This window comes from Podarcis bocagei, assembly GCF_964188305.1.
Source record: "Podarcis bocagei genome assembly, chromosome: 7".
Taxonomy (NCBI): domain Eukaryota; kingdom Metazoa; phylum Chordata; class Lepidosauria; order Squamata; family Lacertidae; genus Podarcis; species Podarcis bocagei.
In genome coordinates this window covers 42,678,100-42,703,042 of record NC_138132.1, presented here as the reverse complement: position 1 = coordinate 42,703,042, position 24,943 = coordinate 42,678,100, and the positions used below count along the sequence as shown (strand labels likewise).

Genomic DNA, 24,943 nt, shown 5'->3' with positions numbered 1-24,943 from the left:
TCGCCATATATAAGGACAGGCAGAACTACATCAGAAGTGATACATTGCGGTCAATAGTTTGGATTAGTCATGTGCTGCTAGGATCAGACCAGGAGTGCTGTGGGTTGATGCCTTTTCCCTGCAGCACAGCCTACTGATTGTTGGAAGTAACTGCAAGCAGTTCAGGCCTGGATGTTTGCACCATAGCCCAGAATCCCCCTGGTTCTCAGAATCAGGTGACTCCAGGCAACCAATCCTGTGCCACTGTCAGCTATAAAGCTGGGAGAAAGCTGCTGCCTTTCATCAGTTCGGCTGCTGCCAAGGGATGTCAACAGGTGATCACTCCAGCTGCATTCAGACCTAAGTTCCCATCAGGCTTATTCTGTAGCCCCCTCTGCATGGGTTCCTTGCATCTTTTGTGGTGAAGCAAGGGCTAATTGCCCACAGTCCCTGCTTTGCTAAAGCTGTGATCTTAGGAATCTGCCTTGAAAGATGTGTTCACTATCCCTTTGCATTAAACATTTGACTTTTGCTGCAGTTTCAGAAACAAAAACCATCATTCTCTCTTACAGCTCTGTCTTCCAGTGGAAAAAAGAAGGCAGCATGAGTGTTGTTTGTTGACGTCTTTTGGTTTCTGCAAAAGTCATTAGGGAATGTTAATGGTGAAGTTCATCTGCACCCATGCTTTCCCTCTGGGACTGCGGAGACCAAAGTGTATGGATGGGTGGGCAAATGGGAAGGAACTGTGAAAAGTCAAAAATATTTCCACTGTCGCAGTTAGGCGTCTCATGGCCTCACAGTAAGCACGACTACAATGATTTAAAAAATAAATCTATTTCACCTTTCCTCCCAAAGGAGCTCAGGGTGGCTAACATCAGAATGTTAAAACAATGCCATTAAAAATAAGATTAAAGCATATTTAAAGAATTTTGAAACAATCACAAACCCTAACAATCAATAATTTCAAGCTTGCCCGGAACAGTATTTTTCAGCTATCAAACACCTGCATAAACAGGATGTTTTTAAAGTGGGATATGAGGCTGGATTTCACTATGATGGTGGGGTTTCCATTGGTCTCCCTTGATACATTCCTAATGTGGACCTTTAGATTATGGAGGCGAACAGTTTCTGTGGAGATAGAAAATGCATTTCTGAAGGAACACAGGGACCTTGGAAGCTGCCTTATACCAAGGTCCATCTAGTTTGGTATTGTCACTGACTGGCAACATCTTTCTAGGTTTTCAAGCATGGCGTTACCTGCCCTACCTAGAGATGCTGGGGATTGAACCTGGGGCTTTCTGCATGCAAAGCAGATGCTGTGTCTGAGACTTTGGAGAGCAGCTGCCAGACAGTGTAGACAGTATTGAGCTAGATGGTGTGAAGTGAAAAATTTTACACAACACTTGGGAAGACAGGTGAACTAATATCAGTGTACTGGAAGAAGCAAAGATCACCAGTGTTGAAGCAATGGTTCTTCAACATCAACTTCGTTGGACTGGTCATGTTGTGCGGATGCCTGATGATCGTCTTCCAAAGCAACTACTCTATTCCGAACTTAAAAATGGAAAGTGTAATGCTGGTGGTCAACAAAAGAGGTTTAAAGACTGTCTCAAGGCAAATCTAAAAAAAATGTAGTATAAACACTGACAACTGGGAAACACTGGCCTATGAGCGCTCCAGTTGAAGAGCAGCCTTTACCAAAGGTGTCATGGGCTTTGAAGACACTCAAACTCAGGACGCAAGGGAGAAACGTGCTAAGAGGAAGGCACGCTTGGCAAATCCACACCGTGATCAACTCCCGCCCGGAAACCAATGTCCCCACTGTGGAAGGACATGTGGATCCAGAATTGGCCTCCACAGTCACTTACGGACTCATTTGTTAAAACCGTATTTATGGAAGACAATCTTACTCGGCTAGGAGTGATCGCCAAAGGAGAAGGTGTGTTTTGGTACAAGGCAGCTCCCTGTGTTCCTAACTTCCTGTAAGATTCTTCTTTATAATTAAGAAATGTAATTACATCCATTTGAGGAGGGAAAGTTGCATTTTTCTTTTGAGTGCTTTTTAAAAAAAATGAACCTAGCAGCTCCTCTCCACGGAAATAGTCAGCAGGATGGAATAAAATTGGCTTCATATATCAAATAATAAAACTACAGCTGAAGTGTTTAGTTTGAAGTGGAAAACAAAGCGTGAAACCACAGGCCCCTTTTTTCCATTCCAAGGATTGTGAAACTCACACAAGAGAGTTGCTAGCTCTGGCATTTGGATGCTTTTAGATTGCAGTTCTTCAGAATTATACAGTGGTACCTCGGATTACAGACGCTTCAGGTTACAGATGCTTCAGGTTACAGACTCCACTAACCCAGAAGTAGTATCTCAGGTTAAGAACTTTGCTTCAGGATGAGAACAGAAATCGTGCTCTGGCGGCGGGGTGGCAGCAGGAGGCCCCATAACTAAAGTGGTGCTTCAGGTTAAGAACAGTTTCAGGTTAAGAATGGACCTCCAGAACCACTGAGGTACCACTGAACTCCCAACAAAGCAAAATGGACTGTGACTCCTTTTTTTCAAATGTGTCTGGAAATACTTTGTTCTTTGTGGGATTATGAATGGCAATAGCTAAAAGGCGCACCTAGGTTTTTTTTGGGGGGGGGATAAAGAAAAAAAAATATTTCCCCCCCAGGCGCGGGGCTGGGGCGGGGGAAGCCTGAGCTTCCCCCGACCCCAGCCCCCAGAACAGGCTGCTATCTGCAAGCCTAGGGAGCCCGGCGGGAAGTCGTGCCGGTCTCCCCAGGCTTGCAGATATCTGCCCGAAGCCCGGGGCACGCTACTCAGCGCGCCCCAGGCTTTGGGATGCAGGCAGCTCAGTGCAAGCCTTGGGAGACTGGCGGGAACTCCCACGGGCTCCCAAGGCTTGCGGATAGCTTCCTGAAGCCTGGAGAGCGCTGACCCCTCTCGCTCTCCAGGCTTCAGCAAAAGCCTGCATTCGCCCCATAGGACGCACACACATTTCCCCTTCATTTTTGGAGGGGGAAAAGTGCGTCCTATAGGGAGAAAAATATGGTAATTTGGTCGATGGTAACGAGCATTAAAAAAACAAAAAGGCTGGGAAATGATGCACAACTTCGAAAGGTGGTTTCTGCTGCAAAATTTAGTTGCCTATAAGGGATTTCAGTGTTTTAACTTTGAATGCCGAGGATCTCATTGTTTGAGAGCTGGTGTAGCATTCCTCTTCCTAACAGCAGTAAATGGTCCTATAAAAATGAGCATACTCACCACTACAGAATGTTAACTTTCAGTTGGGAAATGAAACTGGGGATCAAGGGAATGGAATGACCAGGAGGAGGAGGGGAGGGCCTGGAACCCTGGAACCTATTAAGGTGGCTTAAAGCAGACTGAAATAATACAACCCTCCCTCCACCCAGATTGTCCACATCTACATACACACAGTTGCTAATCTGAACACCCATTGGTATGTACCTGTAGCTTCTCAGTGTGATTTTGAAATCCAGCCTGTCAGTCGGATCATACTGTACAGTCAACCCCATAAGAATGTCAGAAGCATTACTAATTATCTAGAATTTCAACACTGAGTTGAGTAGAGCAATAGAAGACTGAAGCAATGGTGGTTGTTTTGGAAGAAAACACCACAAAGAGAGGCAAAACAAACAGCATCTCTTTGTTACAAGGGAATGAATGAGTTAGTGTATCTGCGAGACAGGTTTCTAATTCATTATATCATTGTGTGAACACTGCGATTCATGGGGAAGGGATTCAAAGTCCTCCCCAGGGAACTGTTTCAAATCTAGTTCTTATACTGTACAATGGACAGCTTTTCTTTTTTGGCGTCTGGCACGGGGTGCTTCAATTCTGAGTTTTCTGAATTATTTGTGTGTATGTGCTCATGCAAGAGAGAACAGTATTGTGTTTTGGACTGATGAGCTGATAGATCGATCTCTTTAATCAATGCATTAAACTCTAATCTTGACTGTTCTTTGAAGTACTGGGTGCTGCATGAGATTTGCTTGATTTTGTTGTTGTTGTTTGATAGTTTTTTGTTTAATTTAGGTTCCATCTGCACTATACATAGGAAGCAATATCATATCACTTCTTGCCAGGGCACCCAAGGAGTTTAATAATTTTACAATTCTACAATTCTCCCACTCATCAGCTGATAAAAATAAAACACAAACAAACACAGACACAACTCCGCTATTCCCTTCACAGAGCCACAGTTTTCAGAGTGGTTTAACAATCAGTCCCTCTTTCCTGGAAACTCAGGGAATTGTAGCTCTAGGAGCGGAATTTTTTTTGGGGGGGGGAGTGTCTCCTAACAGCTCTCAGCACCCTCAATGAACTACAGTTCCCAGGGTTCTTTGAGGGAAGCCATGACTGTTTAAGTGGTACAATAGTACTTGATGTGTGCAATGCAGGTGGGACCAGCCTTCCTTAGACGTTTTGGACTACAACCCCCAGTAGGGGAAGGCTGGTGCTGGTATTTCATTCTTGATGAAGGCATAGCTACTATCCAGTAGGGAGCTATGACACTTGTACAGTCCCGTTCCCCATAATACAGCTGAGGAAGGTGCACTAAGTGTTGGGAGGGTTAAAAGACCATGCATGGATCTCAAGTGGGCAAAGACTAGGTGAGACAAAATTTCTTAATCGGGTGTTTAGGACTTGGACTCCCATTAGCCCCTGACATCTGGAAGACACAAGGCTGGAGCAGGCCGGAATGAGAGGGGAGTCAAAAAGACAAGAAGGCTGTCAGTATTGCATCTACCTCCTCACTTGCTAGGTTGCCAACATGGTGCCCGTGGGCAGAAATGTGCCTGCAATAACCATCCCTAGCACCCAGAAGTTCTCCTGCCTCTGCTGAAATTAGGCTTGGAAGACTCATTCTACTGTAGCCAACAGAGTAGTTGTGATGTGCACATGGTTGTGGTGTGGTGCCTACAACAGTTTCTCCGGTTTGCAGATACAAAGGGTTGGCCCCCCTAATCTAAGCCATGTCCATTGGACAGCTGGTGTATGTGGGGGAAGCAAGGCTGTATTGCCCAAATCAGGGCATCGAAGTATTATTTTCACTTTCTCCATGTGTTGATGAGTAATGGGGAGAGAGGTTACACCAGCTGGCCCTGCTCTCATTGCCTGCTCATGTGAATATTTCATTTCTGACAGTGGTGGTGGCCACTCCTTTTTAATGTGGATCCATGTTAGTTTGTATAGCAAAATAAATAAAACAGAAAAGAACTTGAAGAAAACCTTGAAAATCTGTCTGCATTGGTTTTGTGATTTATGAGGCTGCTTCAATCTGAAATAATGAACACTTGCCAATTAATGATGTGACTCTGAGAGCTAGTAATTTATATTGGATGCATTCACACATATTGATATTCTATGGTTTACTGATACATGGAGTAGCTTCCTTGAGCCTGAGCTAAACTTTGAGCTCTCGTGTACTCCTCCTACTCTTGGTTCCCAAGATTATTTTCAACTTCAGAGAATCTTTGCTTAGTTTACATACCTACCAGGGATCCTGGTTTAAAACAAACTTGGGTCTTTTTTCTAAATAAGCCAACTTCAAAGCATGGGTAATGAGGCTGCCTTGTTTCACTAAGCATTGTTTGTTTTAAACCAGGATCCTTGGTTCATACAAAACTGAGATTCTTTGAAAGTGAAACAAAGCTCAGTAGAAGGCATCCTTTTAGTTCTATAGGAGAAAGAAGGGGGAGGATGGAGCACATGAGTCCAGTGCTTGTGGAGGCTCGTCCAGCTAGCTACAAACCATTGTTTAGCATCATGCACAAGCTGCACCATTGTCAATATTCAAACTTCTTATTGCCAGAATGTTTGCAGTGCAGCTTCTATGAAGGAAGGGGAAGTTGCCTGTTTGGATGAGATCAAAACCCTCTCACTTTTGACCTTTCACTTTTGGCAAAGGCTAAGAACTAGGAAAGAAGTTCCAGGAGCTAGAGAAACTATATAAGCAGGGAGCCCAGAGGCTGAAGGAAGGAAGGATTCAAAGAATGTGATGTCCTGAGAAACAGGAAACTAAAGGTAGGGAAGAGGGTAAGGCGAGAAGGTTGAAGTGAGCAGAAAAGATAGGGAGCTAAGGTCATTTCACATACTGTATTGAACTTTGAGACATTCTGAGAACGAGATAGTTTAGTCTATTATTTTCTACTTTTATCATCCACACGTGTCTCTACTTTTTATGTATTGGCTTTCTACTGCTAATAAATCTGGATTTTGTGATTGATTTTATTTGTTGGAAGGGCAGCCGTGAGCTACATTGTGAGTCAATCTTGTCTGAAAAGCAGATTATAAATAAAATGGTACTCCATATTTGTATAGCAAATTTCAAGTATTAAGAGCAATTCACAAGCAATATCTGGTTATAGTTTAGTTTATTTGGTCTACAGACCATAAACATCAGATACAGTACAGAGTTATCAAGACAACACAGCAGGGGTGGAAACACAAAGTACACACAATCCACAATCAAAAAGAGTTTAAAAAATAGAGACAATTTTGACTCAGAACTCATCTTCCTTTTAACAATGTGCCCTAGCTGTGAAGGCTACAGCAAGGAACTTTGCTATATACTAAGTATTGGAGTCTGCCATTAAAACTGAAATGCAAATTCCCCCCCCCCATACCCTCCAACATGTCTCCAATGAAAATAGGGATGTCCTATTCCATAATAATAATAATTTTATTATTTATACCCTGCCCATTTGACTTGGTTTCCCCAGCCACTCTGGGCGACTTCCAACATAAATAAAAACATTAAAAAATAAACATTAAAAAAATCCCAATACAGGACTGCCTTCAGATGTCTTCTAAAGGTTGTATAGCTACTTATCTCTGATGAAAATAGGGACATCCTAAGGAAAAGCAGGACATTCTGATCAAATCAGAAACCAGGACAACTTCTGTAAATCCAGTACTGTCACTGGAAAATAGGGGCACTTGGAGGAATTGTCCTTTGAGTTCTCAAAGTGCAAAGGAAATCCTGGGGAAATAAACCGGACAAAAATTATAACGTAGAACAGCTTTCACCAACCTGGTGCCCTCCATATACCTTGGACTACAACTCTCATCAGCCCCAGCCAGCTTATAGTCCAAAATATCTGGAGGGCGCCAGGTTGACAAAGGCTGGTGCAGAAGAGCATGGGCAAGATTTTTAACTTGAGCCACTTCTGCAAGGCAAACCCTCAAATGCGAAGGCAACCTGGTAGATCAACCTTCCATAACTACAGATGGCAGAACATAGTTGTTGAAAGCATTCTCCTGTGTCTAGGAATATTTAATGTTCTTACCTAGTTTCTTTAATGTACATTACCTAGTTGTAATCCTTACGGCAACCCTGGAATGTAAGTCAGTAATATGTCCCTGCATATTGCAGATGGGGAGGGATGGAGGCTAAAAGAGAACAGTTAGCACAAGCCCACCTCAAGAGTTAATGGCAGGGGGAGCCTTTGAATTGGAGACTTCCTAGTTGACAGCATATTCTCTTAGCTCATAACTCTACACCATCTTCTCATATAATTATTACATAGCAGTAAAGACTAACCAGCCCAGTTATTTGTGTGTGGGGGGGGGGGATATTGGCTGCAGGCATCTAGCATGGCTTTAATACACCCTATATAAATATGATTTTGCTAGCATTGATCATGACAGCGCAGGTTTCAAGACAGATGTGCCATCATAATGACTCGCTATACTGTATTGAAATTTGAGAGACTGTTGCCCACACCTTCCCAATTTATTTTCCCAACCCCTTGCTGACCCAGTTTGACCCTATTTAGCTGATGCAGTTTGACTGTGGGTTGGCTTGCAAGCACACTCTAATCCACACATCCTAAATATACCACAACTGGGCTTTTGATCCTTGCGACTAATTGATAGAAACGGGTCATCCAGTTGTTGTTGTTGTTATTATATGCAAATCTTTCTTTTTTCCCCAAGAAACAGCCACTGCAGTTAATGCCAAACCACAGATTATTGAGAGTGGGAGGGAAATGGACTAAACTTGTTTTGCAGCATTCTCAGAATATAAAAATATATATTATATGTATATACACACAGAAGAGTGGCCGTTTGTGACCCAAACTGCTTGTGATTTTTCTTAGGTTGAAGCCAGTGGGATGTTTGCCTGTTGGCCTTCATTCTGGCAATTAGCAAAGCCAGGAATGTTCATTGATTATTCTTACATTGTCGGCTCTAAAAGCATCTTAACTGCACTGTGCCAGAAGCCAGGGTGTGGCATAGAGGATATTAGTTCCAACTTCCTTAAAACAACAAAAAAAAATCACTCATTTTTCTTTAGATTTCAGAACATAGGCAGGTACCTTCTACTGAGTCAGTTAATTCCATCTTGTTCACTATTTGTCTACACACTGATTTGCTTTGCAGGTTGGAGAAGAATCTTCTCTCACTCCAGCTGGAGATGCCAGGGCTTGAACCTGGGATCTTTTGCATGCAATGTAGGTGTTCTACTGCTAGCCTAGATTTTGAATCTACCCCATCTTCAGAACTTGGACCAGGTGGCGTATTGCCATGGCCCGGTTATTATCAGCTTCTGTTAAATGGGGACCAGCTTTTTCATAGTGGCACCAGTATTGTGGAATGCACTCCCTACTTAAATATGTGAGGCCCCACATCACTATTAGCATTCTGTCATTTTTTTGTAGACACACCCTGTTTAGATAAGCCTTTCCCTGATTTTATGCTTTGATGGTTGTTTTAACTGTTATGCTGTTTTCATGAACTGGTTTATTACATATATTTTAATCATTTAATGTGGTTGTTTTACTGTGCGTTATAATTGCACCTATCAGAATTTTTTATCATTTGATTTATTCTACTTGTTATTTTACTTCAGGTAGGTAGCCATGTTGGTATGACGCAGTCAAAATAAACATAAAAAAAATAAAAAATTGTCCAATAGCACCTTACAGACCAACTAAGTTTGTTCTGGTATAAGCTTTTGTGTGCATGCACACTTCTACAGATACCTATTTTGCTGTTGGATTTCATTTCTTTGTGAACCACCTCGGTCTTTCCTCTTGAAATGAAAGGCTGGTTATAAAATTAATAATTATAATTTATATAAATTTAATAATTTATACTCTCAAGTTCCGCAAGGGGCTTGGGCTAATGTAAATACAGTTGTACCTCAGAAGTCGAACGCCTTGCGACTTGAACGTTTTGGCTCCCAAATGCTGCAAACCCGGAAGTGAGTGTTCTGGTTTGCGAATGTTCTTTGGAACCCGAACATCTGACATGGGTTCCGTGCCTTGCTTTCTGAGTGTTTTGGAAGTTGAACGGACTTCTGGAATGGATTCCATTTGACTTCTGAGGTACCACTGTAGTTAACCAAGGAGTTGATATTAATGAGCTAGCAGGGTAGTGCTAGAGGCAGATTCAGGGGAGTCCAACCAGTTCAGTTGCACTGGGCACAGTGCCTCAGGGGCGCCACAACTTTGATGTAGAATGGAAGGCAAGAGGCAGTGAGCACCAAATTTTGGTGTTACACAGGGCGCCTCTGAAATTTGAGGCCCCAACATCTGTCACTAGTAGTGCATCAGTTGTATACCCAGGAGACTTTGATTCAAAACCAGGGCTGGTGCACTCACTAAGCAAAATGAGGCGATTGCCTCAGGTGGCAGGTGCTGAGGTGGTGGTTTAACAGCAATTTTTTAAAATAAATTTTAAAAGAAACGTCTAGCCACCCTAGAAAAAAAAGCAGTGGTGGGCTTAGGCATCCTCCCAGGCTTCCTCTCACAAATGCCTCACTCTGAGGAAGGAACCTCCTTCCATTCCTCAGAGCAAGGCAGAGGGGAGAGGAGGTTTGCTGCATTAGCAGCAGTAAAATATTACAAGTAAAGAGAGAGGGGAAGGAGAGAACAGGAGGGGCAGCATTGGCTTACTTCAGGCATCTGACAAATAGCAGCATACAAGAACAGAAATACAGATAAATGGAGCTTGCTTTTTGGCCTTGGACAACCTTGCCGGGGTGATGTGAGGATAAACATGAAATAACCTCATCACCTTGAACTCCTTTCCAGGAAATGCAGCAATGAGATGAAATAAATAAAATATGTGTGCTAGGCAAGCAGAAGAACCAGAAATGATGTCTGGCAACATATCCCACTGGAATTGCTTTGCAATTACAATTTCAAAATATGTAGGGCAGGGTTGGAAGCAGATTTAGGACATTGCTGTACATCTCTTCTCCAAAATGTAGGGGTTTTTCTCCTCCTCCTCCGAATCAAAACATTTAGAACACTGTGGGAAGAGGTGAAAGATTCAGTTTCTGTTCTTCCACACCACAAAAACTCAAGAGCCCCTCAGTTTTGTTTCCAAGCATTCAAAAGAGCAGCTGCAGTTTTGATCACCATATGTAGAATGATGTAGATCAGGGGTAGCCAATGGGATGTTGCCCAGATATCGCTCCCATGATCCCTTACAGACACCTATGTTAGCTTGGTCTTATGAGAGCTAATGTCTAACAACATCGGGGGGTGGGGGACCACATTGGCATCCCTTGGTATAGAATTAGGCAGCTGGCCCCAACATTGGGCTCTGCTAGGGATGGGAGGGAGGAACACAATTCAGTTAATAAATAAAGACCAACCTACTTAATTCACACTTTCTGATGCAATACAAGAACTAAAACATAGCCATCCTTCCAAATTCACACTTAATTTTGCATAGCAAATTTCTGGTCAAGTAATGCATATGTTAGGGATGCGGGTGGCGCTGTGGGTAAAACCTCAGTGCCTAGGACTTGCCGATCGTATGGTCGGCGATTCGAATCCCCGTGGCGGGGTGTTCTCCCGTCTTTCGGTCCCAGCTCCTGCCCACCTAGCAGTTCGAAAGCACCCCTAAGTGCAAGTAGATAAATAGGTACCGCTTTATAGCGGGAAGGTAAACGGCATTTCCGTGTACTGCGCTGGTGCTGGCTCGCCAGAGCAGCTTCGTCACGCTATCCACGTGACCCGGAAGTGTCTGCAGACAGCGCTGGCTCCCGGCCTCTTAAGTAAGATGAGTGCACAACCCTAGAGTCGGACATGACTGGCCCGTATGGGCAGGGGTACCTTTACCTTTACCTTAATGCATACGCTAGGGTAAAGTGTGCATATACATGCATATAGTAGTGGAAACAACATTCAAAAATGCATTATATTAGGGGAAATTGCTTTGCAAAAATGTGTATATTGACTGATAAATTTTCATGAGGACTTTGCATAATAATAATAATAATAATAATAATAATAATAATAATAATAATAATTATCTCAAAACTGATGCAGAAGTGTAGAGAACTGCATTTAAGTCCCTTCTCAGAATCAAACCATTCAGATGAGAAACAGAGGAAGCAAAAGCAACCTATTTCCCCATCCCTAATCCTTCGCCTTTGTCAGCTTTGCAAGGAATGAAAATAAGGGTGGCATTCCATATACAGTGGTGCCTCGCAAGCCGAAATTAATCCGTTCCGCGAGTCTCTTCGTCTTGCGGTTTTTTCGTCTTGCGAAGCACGGCTATTAGCGGCTATTAGCGGCTTAGCGGCTATTAACGGCTTAGCGGCTTTAAGAAAAAGGAAACAAACTCGCAAGAACTCGCAAGATGTTTCGTCTTGCGAAGCAAGCCCATAGGGAAATTCGTCTCGCGGAACGACTCAAAAAACGGAAAACTCTTTCGTCTTGCGCGTTTTTCGTCTTGCGAGGCATTCGTCTTGCGAGGTACCACTGTATCATATCCCTTTTTCATCCGGGATGATATTAAGGCAGATGACTCCCAGCAAGCAAAGGTTTGCTGGCCTCAGCTTTTTTGCATTTGTTGCCACAGAAGCCCCCGAGTACAAAGCAGATGAAATAGCCCGTTGTCACCATGGGAATCAAGCCTAACTCTGTTTGTTTTCGCTCCTCTTGTTACTGTACAATTTGAGAGTGAGGATAAAGAGCTGTCTTTCTCTCGCTCTCGCTCTCGCTCTCGCTCTCGCTCTCCCCCGCTCCCTTGTTTTCTTTCCCTGGGAATACAGGGCTTTGGCAAGGACTACCTCTGTGAGGGCTATTCTAGGTATTTTTTTCCTGATGACAGTTACCACCTTATAAAGCGCCTAAAAATGTATGAGGCTGTATATAGAGTTGAAAGTGAACAAAATGGGCCAGCTGGCTCCATCAGGACAATGGAGGTTGGATTTCCAAGCTGCCTGTCTGCTTCGCTCTGGTGAAGGAGGCAGCAGAAGGAATGCTGGGCCAGCTGGCCCTTCGATTTTGTGCCCAGGTGTTTTTGGATTGTATCTTTCATCAGCCCCAACTGGTATGGCCATTGTTCAACAATGGTGGAAGTGTCGTCCAATAACATTGGTGTGTCTGTGAGTGAAATTGCCTATCCCTTGATAAAAGCACAAGACAGAGCCTGCCTGCAGGCTTATACTGCAATAGACACAATATTAAAGGAAATGGGCAAGGGAGGCTCCCCCTGCCCCCATAATGCCTAATAATTCAGGAACATCTGGCAAAACTGATGGGCAAGAGATTCAACGGGGTTGGGAGCTCCTATACTCAATGCATAATTGTCTTCCAGAACATACTACCACTAAATGTTGTGATGACCACTGGTACAGATGACTTCACAAGAGATTAGACTAATTCACTGAGGTCAGAGAGGTTTATCCACAGCTGTTAATGTTAGCCCTATTGTATCTACAGGAATTGGGTTGGAAACTGCCTAAGCCCGTTGAACTTAGGCCCCATTGAAATTAAGGGGACATGTCAGCCATGGCTTAGCTGAAGCCCCACTGAGTTCATTTGGAACTAAGTGAAAGCGAGTTAGTCTGGATCCAACAATTGTTTGCATCATCAATGCTCATGGTTATAGAGTTTCTCCACTTGAAAGAACTCTTACAACATCAGGTTGAAGTCCTGTTGCATCATCTGTATTTCTGAACTTACACATTTCTGGGACTGGCTGTCCCATTTCCTTGTCTAGATTTTTTATTTTCTTTCAACTCCTGCATGGGGCAGACATTCTGTGATGCAGTGATTTTCTAGACTCTTGAACAAACAGCTCAGCTTCCTTAGTATCTGAACAAGTCATCGGGAAACTATGACTAAGATCAGCAAGAAGAGAGGGGGAGGGAAGATACAATCAATAGGGCAGCTCGCAATAGAATTAATGATAATAATAATAATAAAGCGATAAAACATCAGACATTAAAAACTTCCCTAAACAGGGCTGCTTTCAGATGTCTTCTAAAAGTCAGATAGTTGTTTATTTCCTTGACATCTGATGGGAGGACATTCCACAGGGCGGGCACCACTACCAAGAAGGCCAAAGGTAGTCTATAACAATCAGCATAAGCACTTTTTTTCTTTTGAAAGATGGAGCTAAAATATTAAACAGGTAAACAGGCAACTTCCAATTTACGCAGGGGTTACGTTTCAAGGCACTGCACATGTAAGAGAAATTGCATATATCTGAAACACCATTGGCAAATGGTCAGGGATGTTGGGAGTTCCAGTCCAAGAGCATTGGGGGGGCACCATGTTGGCTACCCCAGAGTACAGGATAACTTGGACAATATGTGTATCAAATTCCACCTTTCTGTATGGTTTTAAAACACCTTAACTGCTACATTCCTCCCAGACCTACTGGCTCAGGAAGTTACATAGATATCCCACTTGTGGACATGGCTATGTAATTAACTGGAGTTTCTTGGGCTTTATGGTGGAATAGACATGCACATTTGTAGCCACTTTAAATGTGATGGGTATGATTTGAATCTCTTAATTCAATATTGAATTTCTGGAGACCTTGGTTTTTCCAGGAATGTCTTTGTCTCTATTCAGCTCTTCTTGAAAACCAGTGTGGTCACAGGAGCCATTAGGGCATGGGCTGGGGGACCCTTTTCAGCCTGAGGGCCCTCAGGAGCAACCTTCCAGGGGCCACATGCCAAGGGTGGCTGGCACCAGGGACAAAAGTGGGTAGAGTAATGCATGTGTACACTAGCTACTTTCCAGCCATGCAAAAGCCAGGGGTTTCTACGTAAGCACACCTCTCCATTCAGCAAAGCATAACAGCTAGGCAAAAGCACTTGAGGAGGATGCCCTATGCAGAGCAGGGCCTGGGAAGTTACAGAGGTGTGTCCTGGGAAACAGCATAGCTTGGGAAGAGTCCTGGAGGCTAAATAGAGAGAGAGAGGCCTGGAAGGCCAAATTCAGCCACAAGCCTGAGATTCCCTGTCTTAGTGATACAGCATTGGATTTGGATTGGGGAGACCATGAAATTCTCTAGACGGTATTGGGCAAGTTGCCATGCTTTACACCTAACCCAATAGTGTCTTTCTTTTTTTAAAAAAAGGTGTTTAATATTTTAAAAATATTTTAAAATACATTAATTTTTTTTAAATATACAAGGCCTTTTACAATGTCTTCCTCTTTTAATCCTTGCAGCTCCTCTTGTTCTGTATTTATACATTTGTTGTTAACCAAATTTTAAATATTGTTTTATTTCTTGTTGTGCTCCATGCTTAGGACTTTTGTTTCAGGGCAGGCTATAAATACTGCAAATTAATAAATGGAAGACTGAGAAGAGACAGAGATAGAACAAGATTTGTAGACCGGCAGAGAGATATAATTACAGGTGGCAACCATTTTGTGCACATCCAATTAACACATGGGTCCTTTTGGATCCGGATGAGGGCAAAATGGGGGTGGGATGTAATGGGTTGGGGTGGGCTTAGGCGTGCTCCACTGACATGCACATGAGCCTGGAACAGAAGCCGCCCACAAAATGATCACCTCTTGTGTATATATATATGTCTTTTTTTTTGCTTCCCCCGGCAGCCATCTTGTGCTGGCACCCAGAGAACTTCAGTCAGGAAAGGAGTATTAGTACCCCATTTTTACCAAAAAAAAGAGAACACTGAATCTCTCTCTCTCTCTCTCTCTCTCTCTCTCTCTCTCTCTCTCTCTCTCTCTCTCTCTCTCTGTGTGTGTGTGTGTGTGTGCTTGCAAGATAGATAGATAGATAGATAGATAGATAGATAGATAGATAGATAGATAACATAAATAAATGTGGGTACCGGATGGAGTTAGAGGCAGGTCATTGATCTGGAAAGGTTGAAATCACTACTGTGGAGGACTCGTTCATATCAGATATCCTGTTTCTTCATTTCTTTTAACTTTCCATGGAAACAACTGGACAGAATTTCTGTGTCTATTCTGTTGCTACTTCCTGGAATAATTCTAAGGAAAAAGAGGCTGGCTGTTCCACTTGGGTATCAAGCACATCACACAGATTCCAAGTCTATGATTTACACAATCTTTTGGCATTGCGGTTGTCATGAGCCAAAGACATCCCTTGGCCTCAAAGCAACAAAGATTTATATGTCAACAATTTATAAATCTTTCTGAAACTGAAAGAAATGCAAGTGTTTCTTTTAAAAAACAAACACACACAGTTAACTAAACATGTGGAAAATACGTTAGCTTATTAAAAAGGAAGGAGACCATTTCTCAGTGGTTAAAGTGCATACTTAACATGCTGTGTGTGAGTGAGTGAGAGAGAGAGAGAGAGAGAGAGAGAGAGAGAGAGAGAGAGAGAGAGAGAGAGACTGAGACTTGGGCAAGACCACCTAGCAAGCTTCATAGCTGAGATATGAACCTAGAATTCAGTTGCAGGTTGACAGCCTGCTCATCATAGCACACTAGCTGTCAGTTAATATTGTGAGTGGGAAACTCCCTTAAAAATTTACCCTGTCTTTTGCTCTCCTTCATTGGAAGTCTTCAAGCAGAAGCTGGATAAGCCCATTTCTTAGGAGTGTTCTGCATTTTCTGCATGTAACAAATGATCTGGAAACTCCCTTCTACCTCTTTCATTCTATTATCTTTTGTAGTTTCTTAGCCCTGCAGAATTTTTGTTGCTCAGTAGATACGTTTTGGTGCGGGGCATCTCAAAAGCTCATACAGTACAGTGGCTTCTTCATTGGTTGCATCTACTTAAGGAAAGCACACACGCACTAACTGCTTACTGCCTGGGTTACTTGTTTATGAAAGCACAGTGATTCATGCTGATTGGCATTGCCATTCCTAGGCATCAGAACTAGTTTGTGATTGATTCAGATCCACAGGTTTTCCTTTAGCTCGAACTGTTTCTGGCACAGGATCCATCTTGAGCACTGCTCAAAGGGTTGTGTTTGTGCATCAAAGGTGGCTTTGTTCTTGAATCTGAGAGGTCTGTAGATGCACTGAAATTAAGTTAGACATGTCTATTAAGTTTAGTGGGTCTACTCTTGAGTAGGACTAGCATGAGATTCAACCCATAGGTTTATTATGGGATTGCTAAATTCTTAGGGTTTGTTTGGGAGAACTAAATGATGAATCCAAACCATAGTTTAGCTCAGTGTAGTGCAGCAGCAAAATGATAGGGGAGCAGTAAAGTGTCTGCAATAAGTAAGTAAGTAAGCAAGCAAACAAATAAAACAACCTGCCATGTCACCTCACAGTTGAAGCCCATAAGAATACTCCAGTCCTTTGACAATTCCCTGTGTTTTTCATCATGGTCTCTATGGGACCCCATGAAAATGCATCAGAGATGGCAGTTTAAGCCAGCTACACTGAAGTATATATCTCCTTTGTTTCCTAAATACTTCAAATGCAAATCACTTCTCATCTTGAGCATTCTATATGGACTTTGCAGTCTTGGGACCAACTTGTTCATCAAACTCCTGGCAGCCTAAATTACTTTTTAAAGTTTGAGAGAGAGGGTATCATTTGAGGCACTCATTAGACGAAAGGGAAAACGCTCCCCCTCCCAGAAATGTTCCACTGGTATTTATTGCCTCCTGGTGCTCTTATGCTTTTAGATAACATCTCCTGAGCAAAGCAGACCCTAAGCATGCTGCTTTTATATTCTTCAGTGTTTGTAATGTTGCAACCATTGATCACCAAAGGATCTTGGGTCTCTGGCTTCCTGTGAGAACGAGATAATTGCTCTCTAGCAGGTTGTATATGACGTTGGTTATCAGGAGAAACCCCTGGGACTTCAATCGCAAGAGTGGAATGATATTGTGGGTAAATGAATAAACAGAAGGTTATCCAGCTTCCTGCAAAACAGTTGCCTTTGTTTGAAGGAAGTGAGGAAAATAAGGTGCCTTTCTTTCCCCCCCTTTTTTCCCATACACTGTGTGCAAATACGGAAATTATAACACAAAAAAATATTATTTAGGAAATACCACTTAAGAGGTTCTCAAGCCAGGAAGAAATTATGTGATTGCAGAAAAACAAAAAACCACCCCCAAAATAAAAACTACCATAGCCTCTCAAAAGTAAAAATATGATACTGTGTTGTGTGTCTTTAAATATCAGTGGTATTTCAGCAGGGATTTTCTATCCGTGCCATAACAACATAGTACAGCCTGGTGCCCTTCGGATTTTTACACTACAGTTCCCAGTTGACTAGGCTATAATTTTTCATTCTGGTATGCTAGCTTTCTGTTTCCAAGGAACTGTTTCATTAAGCAGTGACCTCTCCCACCTGTTGCACAGTCCATCTCGCACACTTCAAGATCCTATCACCTTATCCTGCTGTAGGATTTCTGCCTGGAGTTAGAATGGTGTCCAACACTATAGATTTTGGTTGGCGAGTTTCTCACAGGATAGGTATGTCTAGCTGGTACTGACTATGGTTGGTGGGGAAAGTATTTGCACTTTTTTCCAAGGCTAATGTGGAGAGTGTATTGGGGTGGAATTAACCTTGGTGGGGAATGGGACCCTGTGGGCACCAGGGAAGGCCTCTGAGGGCACATGGGCATCCATGGGCACTGTGATGGCAACTGTATGTATACATTGGAGGAATTTGGAAGGTATCTGTGCATTTCTTACCACTTTCCTGCACCAAGCCTTGCTTGCACAGCAAGGTCCTACTTTTAAGTTTAACTGTAACCTGCATTTTATTTTTAACAATTGTGACTCACACCTGCTTGCAAAGATGTCATGGAGACCCCTGCAGGGAGTGGAGGCTTGCACTGATGCAGAAGGGGCTGCAGCTTGCACCCGGGCTGCCTTGGCTTCCCTATATAAATTGCGAAGCTGCCTGCCACATGTGCAAATGCCGATCTCTGCCAAGTGGGTGGGATTCATCTTCAGAGGTCTAAGACTTGCTGACAACTTTAATGTTTGGCTATCTGGTGTGTGTTTGATCCTGCTGCTTTGTAACGGTGGAACAAAAACAGGAGGGAAGAGATCCAGTGCGACATGCACAGGACACCTTCCACCACTTACTTGCTAATCCCAAATAAACATCAAAGGATTCCCCCACTCCCTTTGAGATTCAAGATTTGGTTGTGAGTCTTGGGGCATTTTAAATATTGCTAAGATTCATACGCATAATAAATCAGTGATTTCTTAGCACTGACACATAGTCCTTCATGTTCTTTTCATACCCTGCTTTTAAATGTGTTGCTTCACCAGTGCTACCCCTACCTAAACTTAGCATGTACGTATGTCTGTGTTTGTTGCTTAGTTAGCACAGATGGGGGTATCTTTGTTCATCCCCTCCCCCAACAAGTATAAAATAGTAGAATACTTCATAAACCTTTTCTTATGTTTCTCTTTCACATTGATTTGGGCAAATGGTGTCTTGCAAAGAACTATATTTTTAATGACTAAACCCTTATTGGGAACAACTACAACTTCTTCTTCTTCTTCTTCTTCTTCTTCTTCTTCTTCTTCTTCTTCTTCTTCTTCTTGATGTGCTAAGCTAAATCTCTTTTATCTCATTTGTTTTTCCTGCAGCCAACCGGGTACATGGAAAACTCAATTTCCTACAGCTCAATTGAAGATGTTCAGCTGCTCTCTTGGGAGAATGCCCCTAAGTATTGTTTACAGCTCACGATCCCTGGAGGCACAGTCTTGTTGCAGGTACAGTAACCGCAAAAAACAAAACAAAAACAACCCCTGCTCCTTGCTTTCCAGTGCTGAATTCAATTTCTCTGTTTGGTGAATACGAGGTTGAACTGATGATCATTGCCTGTGATTGGCTTTTGTTATTTACTAACAGATTTGTGCCAAGATGAGAAAGCTTTTTGACCCTTTGGGGAAGATTTTGGTTGCCCTGAGATAATAGTACCAAGTAAACATCTGTGGCTGGTGGAGAAAGAGTTTGCCATTAAACAGAGATGATTTCGACCATTCAGTTTGAATTCCTAAATTGATGAAGAGGGTAGTGTGAAGGTGAACAGAGTTGGGACATGCACCCCATCCCTTACAAAGCACATATCCATATATTCATATACATCTCTACATCTGTTTCATACACAGGACACACACCCATTCGTCGTCGTCCCCCACACTCTAGTCGCTCTCTCTTGCACTCAAGCACACATACACCTATTCATTCACACAGACCTTTGCTTTTCCTGCCTAGCTGCAGACTCCAAGAAGACTCACACCACTGCATGTGCAGCAGTTACCCTTGCAGAAATCTTTCCATTGGACTCTCTGGAATTTTTTTTTTCCAGGCCTCATTGCTGAGCATGGGCAGGGACAGGTGGGGAAGCTGTGGGCCACGTGGGGATGCCCTCCTGCCAGTAACTGGTCCACAGACCACAGGATGAAGCTTTCTCTACTTGGCAGAATTTCAGCCATCAAAATGAATATTGTTTTTATTACAGTCAATCCTGATTGATTAGCTGCCTCTAAGAATGGAAAAAAAGATATCTCTAAATTTGTCTGGCAGGAGGGAAAGCTGTGAATTAAACATAAAATTTTGATATATACAAAAGAAAGAGGAAGTTTTGCCCTGCCCGACTGCAATTATGTTATGAGGCATCCTGTTTGTGTTGGTTAAGGGAATGGATTGTGTTGGAAAATGCACACATTTTAGATTTGGAAGGTCATGATTTAAAATTTGGCTGGCATGCATGTCTTTGGTATGGGAAAGCTAAAATTTATAAAAAGTTTTATAAACCATGTCATTAGAAGAAATTTGTATCGAGTCTGGGAGAAATATAACACTTTGTTAGAAAGAAAAACACCGTTATGGTTATCCCTGATTGAAGCAATTACAGTTAAGAGAATCAACATGGATAGACAATGGGCCACATATAGAGACTTGTTGGACACAGGAAGTGAACCCAAATTGAAACCAATAGAAGATTTAAGGAGCCAAGTTACAGATTGGTTACAATACCACCAGTTACACAATATGTTTAAATTGGATAAGAATTATGGGTTTTTGGACCCAAGCTCACAATTTGAAAGAGAGTTAATACAGAATAAGGATAAATCAGTGTCCAAAATGTATAAATTACTACTGGAATGGGAAGCAAAAGATGAGCTGGTTAAAGCCTCAGTGACACACTGGGCAATGGATATAGGGCACAACATAGACCTAAATTTTAGGAGAAACTTTGGAAGAATGATTTGAAATTTACTGCATTCTATACTTTGAAAAAGAACTATATGAAAATGATTCATAGATGGTATCTAACACCAAGTAGATTGGTTAAGAGGTATAAAGCAAAATCAGATCTGTGTTGGAAATGTAATGAAAGGGAGGGAACTTCTTTCATATGTGGTGGGCATGCAAAAAGTTTAAAGAATATTGAGAAATTATTTACAATGAAATGAAAAAAATGTTTAAAACAACTTTCCCAAAAAGGCTGGAGGCATTTTTGTTAGGGATAGTACAGTTGGAAGTTCCCAGGTATCAGAGAAACTTCTCTACGTATGCAACAATGGCAGCTCGTGTTCTGTTAGCCCAAAAATGGAAAGTGAGAGTGGTCTTAAATTGATAGAATATATGGAACTAGCAGGTTTAGTGAATAATTAAGAGAACAAGAAGAATATACATTTAAAGAGGAATGAAAATCTTTGCTGATATTTTCCATATAAATGGAAGTGTACACATCTGAAAACGCTGGTAGCGTTAAGATAAGGTTGCCAGATTTTTTTCAATGAATCCGGGGACACTTTTCAACTTCAATGGATTTTGTATGGGGACTGATTTGTAAATCCGGGGACTGTCCCCAGGAAACGGGGATGTCTGGTAACCTTACATTAAGATAAATTCAACAGTTTAACTAATAAGATGTAAAATTGGAGAGCTGACAAAATGGACATAGCAGAATATGCAGGAATAATAGTTAAATAAATGAACCAGGGAAGGGGAACAAGTGAAGTCATGGATTATATGGTATTATGTAAATGTTTATTTCGAGATGTTAAAATGAAAACTTAATAATTTTTTCAAAAAAAGTAACTGGTCCACAGACCAGAGGTTCCACCCACCCTGACTTAGCAGGTCAGGAAAAAGATTAGGATGGGACCTTCTCCTTGACATGTTCAGTGTCAAGGGAATGCCAGGGAAATGTAACACTCCTACCCTCAAAATTGTTCTCATCCCACACAGACAGTCTAAATATCTCCACCCCTAAACATGTCAAATGCTATTACCAAATGTTATCTATTATTAGTTAATCCTGCATACCATTCATCAAATATTGTCAAGGATCATATACTTGGTGTTCTGAACTATCTTCTGGGGATGCCAAATAAGCATCTTAGGGGCCGGCAAACTTTATCAGCAGGGGGCCAGTCCACTGTCCCTCAGATCTTGTGGGGGGCTGGATTATATTTTGAAAAGTAAAAAAAAAAAAAAAAAAGAACGAATTCCTATGTATTTGTAGTGCACAATGTATTTGTGGTGCACAAAAAAACAAGAAAAACAATACAATAATTAAAATAAAGAATGATTTTAATCAATATAAACTTTTAAGCAAGGACACATGTAAAAACACCAGGCAGGCCCCACATATAACGCAGAGATGCATTTTAAATTTTAAAAGGTAAGCCATCTCCCCCACGACTCTCCCCTCCCTTCTCCACAGCACCGGAGGAGCCCTGGTGACTACTTACCTGTGTCTGTTGCGAGCGGCAGGGGCAGGTAGTGGTAGCGATGAGCGGCGCAAAAGGGCTGGATCTGAAGAGGCACTGCTTAAAATGGCGCTCAGCCAACTGTGGCTCAACAAAGCCCAGCCCCCTTCCTCCTCTAGGCAGGGTGTAGAGAAGCCGGGAGGAGGGAGGGAGGCGGCAGCACCGCAGTGTGTGTGTGGGGGGGGGGGATGCTGCAGGCCGATGCGAATCAGATTCACGTGAATCCACACAGTGATTCCCGGACTGTCTGCGGGCCGGATCCAGAAGGCAATTGGGCCTGATCCGGCCCGCAGACCTTAGTTTGCCGACCCCTGCTTATGAAGAACAGTCACTGGAAATTGAAGGAGGGGAGACTTTTCCTGGGCTCAGGTCCTGCTTGTGAGTTTACCCCATAGCCATCTGATTGGCTACTGTGAGAAGATGATGCTGGATTAGGTGGGCCACTGGCCTGATCCTGCAGAGCTCTTAAGTTCTTAACATTTCATTCAATACCATTCACATATCAATTCTAGTCAAGAACTAAAATTCCAGATCTGCTCCAAGTTATTTCCAGAATAACTTGGAAATAACTTTTTAAAAATGATTCTATAATGATTTCACACTTTAAAAAAAAATCCTTATCCTTCTGCATTCTCATTTTTCCCCCTAGTTTGATTTTTTTTAAGGGGAGTTGTTGGGATAAGGAGGGGACTGTTTATGGTGAAAAACGATAAAACAACCTTTAATTCAAAGCCTCTGGCCAAGTATAAAGGGAGTTTGGCAGGCCTGGTAGATTTTTATCTGCTGCGGACGACCGTGTTTTGTTGCTGTTGTTCTGAAAGCAAATTAATAGCAGCCGTGAGAAATGGGCATCAGAAAAGGAATGAGTTGCTCAGATGTTTTCCTCTTGGGGACCTGAGGTCATAATATTGTTTCATCAGCACCGATAATGGAACTGAATGGATTCTGGGCTGCCATGAATGTTTATGTTGGACTCCTCTAGCAGAGGCTGAATGGGGCTCCCATACAGAATAGCTGGCGTCGCAGCGCAGACACAATTGCTCCCGTATGTTTTCACTCAGAGCTGTTGCGTCTGGATCCGCGATGCGTGACCGTCTGCGGATGCAGCTAAAAGAATGGGTTTTCCCTTTGCAAGTGGGTTCTGTTGGATAGAATCCCGGTGCTCGACAAGCCAGGAGTAGAACACTAAAATAGAAGCCAATTACTTGGGGAATTCAGATGGAAAAGCTATATTTAAGCCATGACACATTGAAGAAGGTAATTAGGCAAAGGTATGTTAGACAAGGAACGCAACAGCTTCTCTTTCTCTGTGGCAAAATGGAAGGTAAGGGTGAGACTCTGGACGTCAAGTCAGAATTCTGTGTTCCTCTACACATCACAGTGTGTGTGCACTTTGTATCTCAAGAACCGAGAGCCTCAGGCCCTCCAGGTCTTTCTTTCTGGCCTTTGAGGTACAATTTTCATGCCTTGCTCTTGGCACTGTTACCTCTGGCTCTCCTCACCATTGTCATGTCAACTGCAGAAGGTTGCTGGGAAGGGAATGAGGCCCTTGGGGTGGAAGAGGTTCACCCCTGAGATAGAGAAAGAGAAGCTTTGGGTTGAAGCCAACTGATTTCTACTCAGAATAGACCCATTAAAATCAATGGGCCTAAGTTAGTTGTGTCCATGTGGCCTGATTAACACATAGTGGTGTTAAAACACTTGGGAGGTCAAATTTCTAAGAAATCAATTTGTATTTAAAGATGTGGTAACACAATACAAACATGAGACTTTAGATTCAGGGACTAGACTATTGCAGTGTTGTTGTTTTTTTTAAAAAGTGACAAAATCTTTTTTTGAGGAAGAAGCATAGCTCAATGGTAGAGCATCTTCTTAGCATGCAAACGTTCCCAGGTTCAGTCCTCAGCATCTCCAGGTAGGGCTGGGAAGATGACTCCTGCCTGAAACCCTGCTAAGTCACTGCTAGTCAGTGCAGGTATTAATGACCTAGATCAGGCATAGGCAGCCTCGGCCCGCCAGATGTTTTGGAACTACAACTCCCATAATCTCTAGCTAACAGGACTAGTGGTCAGGGATGATGGGAATTGTAGTCCCAAAACATCTGGCGGGCCGAGGTTGCCTATGCCTGACCTAGATGAACCAATAGTCTGGCATGAATTTTGTTTGCTATTGTAGCTTAGGCACAAGTGTAGGTATAAAATGATCTCAGGAACATTAACCTCAGAGGCTTGGTGTTGTTCCTTCTCCACATTGTGTTACTGGTTCTCTGTTGATCAGAGAGGGCCTCAGTTCTCTTTGATCACCTCCTCCCTTTGCCCTTCAGATGCAAGTTTCTAGTCATATCTACTTCTTGCCTCCTTACCTTGCTCACGGGTAAGACTTTGTCCCCAGTAGTCTATTACTCCTGAGAACTGGGCCCTCTAGCTCAAGGTAAGAGCTGAAGAAGAGTTTGGCTGCTGGATCACTAAAGGCCCATCTTGTCCCATATCCTGTTCTCAGAGTAGCCAATCAGATGCCTGTTGCATAAGCTCCCAAACAGGACTGAGTGCAACAGAACTCAATCTTCCCTCTTCTTCAGCCATTCCTGTCATAACACCCTCCCCATATACAGTGGTACCTTGGGGTACGTACGCTTCAGGTTACAGACGCTTCAGGTTACAGATGCTTCAGGTTACAGATTCCGCTAATCCAAAAATAGTACCTCGGGTTAAGAACTTTGCTTCAGGATGAGAACAGAAATCGTGCAGCAGCAGTGCAGCAGCAGCGGGAGGCCCATTAGCTAAAGTGGTGCTTCAGGTTAAGAACAGTTTCAGGTTAAGAATAGACCTCCAGAATGAATTAAGTTCTTAACCCGAGGTACCACTGTATAAGAGGCCTTGGCAAGGTGGGGGAGCTGCTCCATGGACCCCACAAATGCCACATGACATTCCATTACATAGTGAGTTTACATGGTATTAGGGATGGGTTCTGACTCCCAGGAAGGGTGGTATCTCAATGGTAGAGCATCTGCATGTGG

At 42.7% G+C, this 24,943-nt stretch overlaps 1 protein-coding gene across 1 annotated transcript in view; it reads left to right on the top strand.

Annotated features, from left to right (window-relative positions):
* Positions 1 to 24,943, top strand: part of CMIP (c-Maf inducing protein) — a 143,607-nt gene that overhangs the window by 63,106 nt on the left and 55,558 nt on the right. The window contains exon 2 of the mRNA XM_081202709.1: positions 18,787 to 18,912. Within this exon, the coding sequence (XP_081058835.1) occupies positions 18,787 to 18,912 (126 nt within the window). The remainder of the gene's footprint in view (positions 1 to 18,786; positions 18,913 to 24,943) is intronic.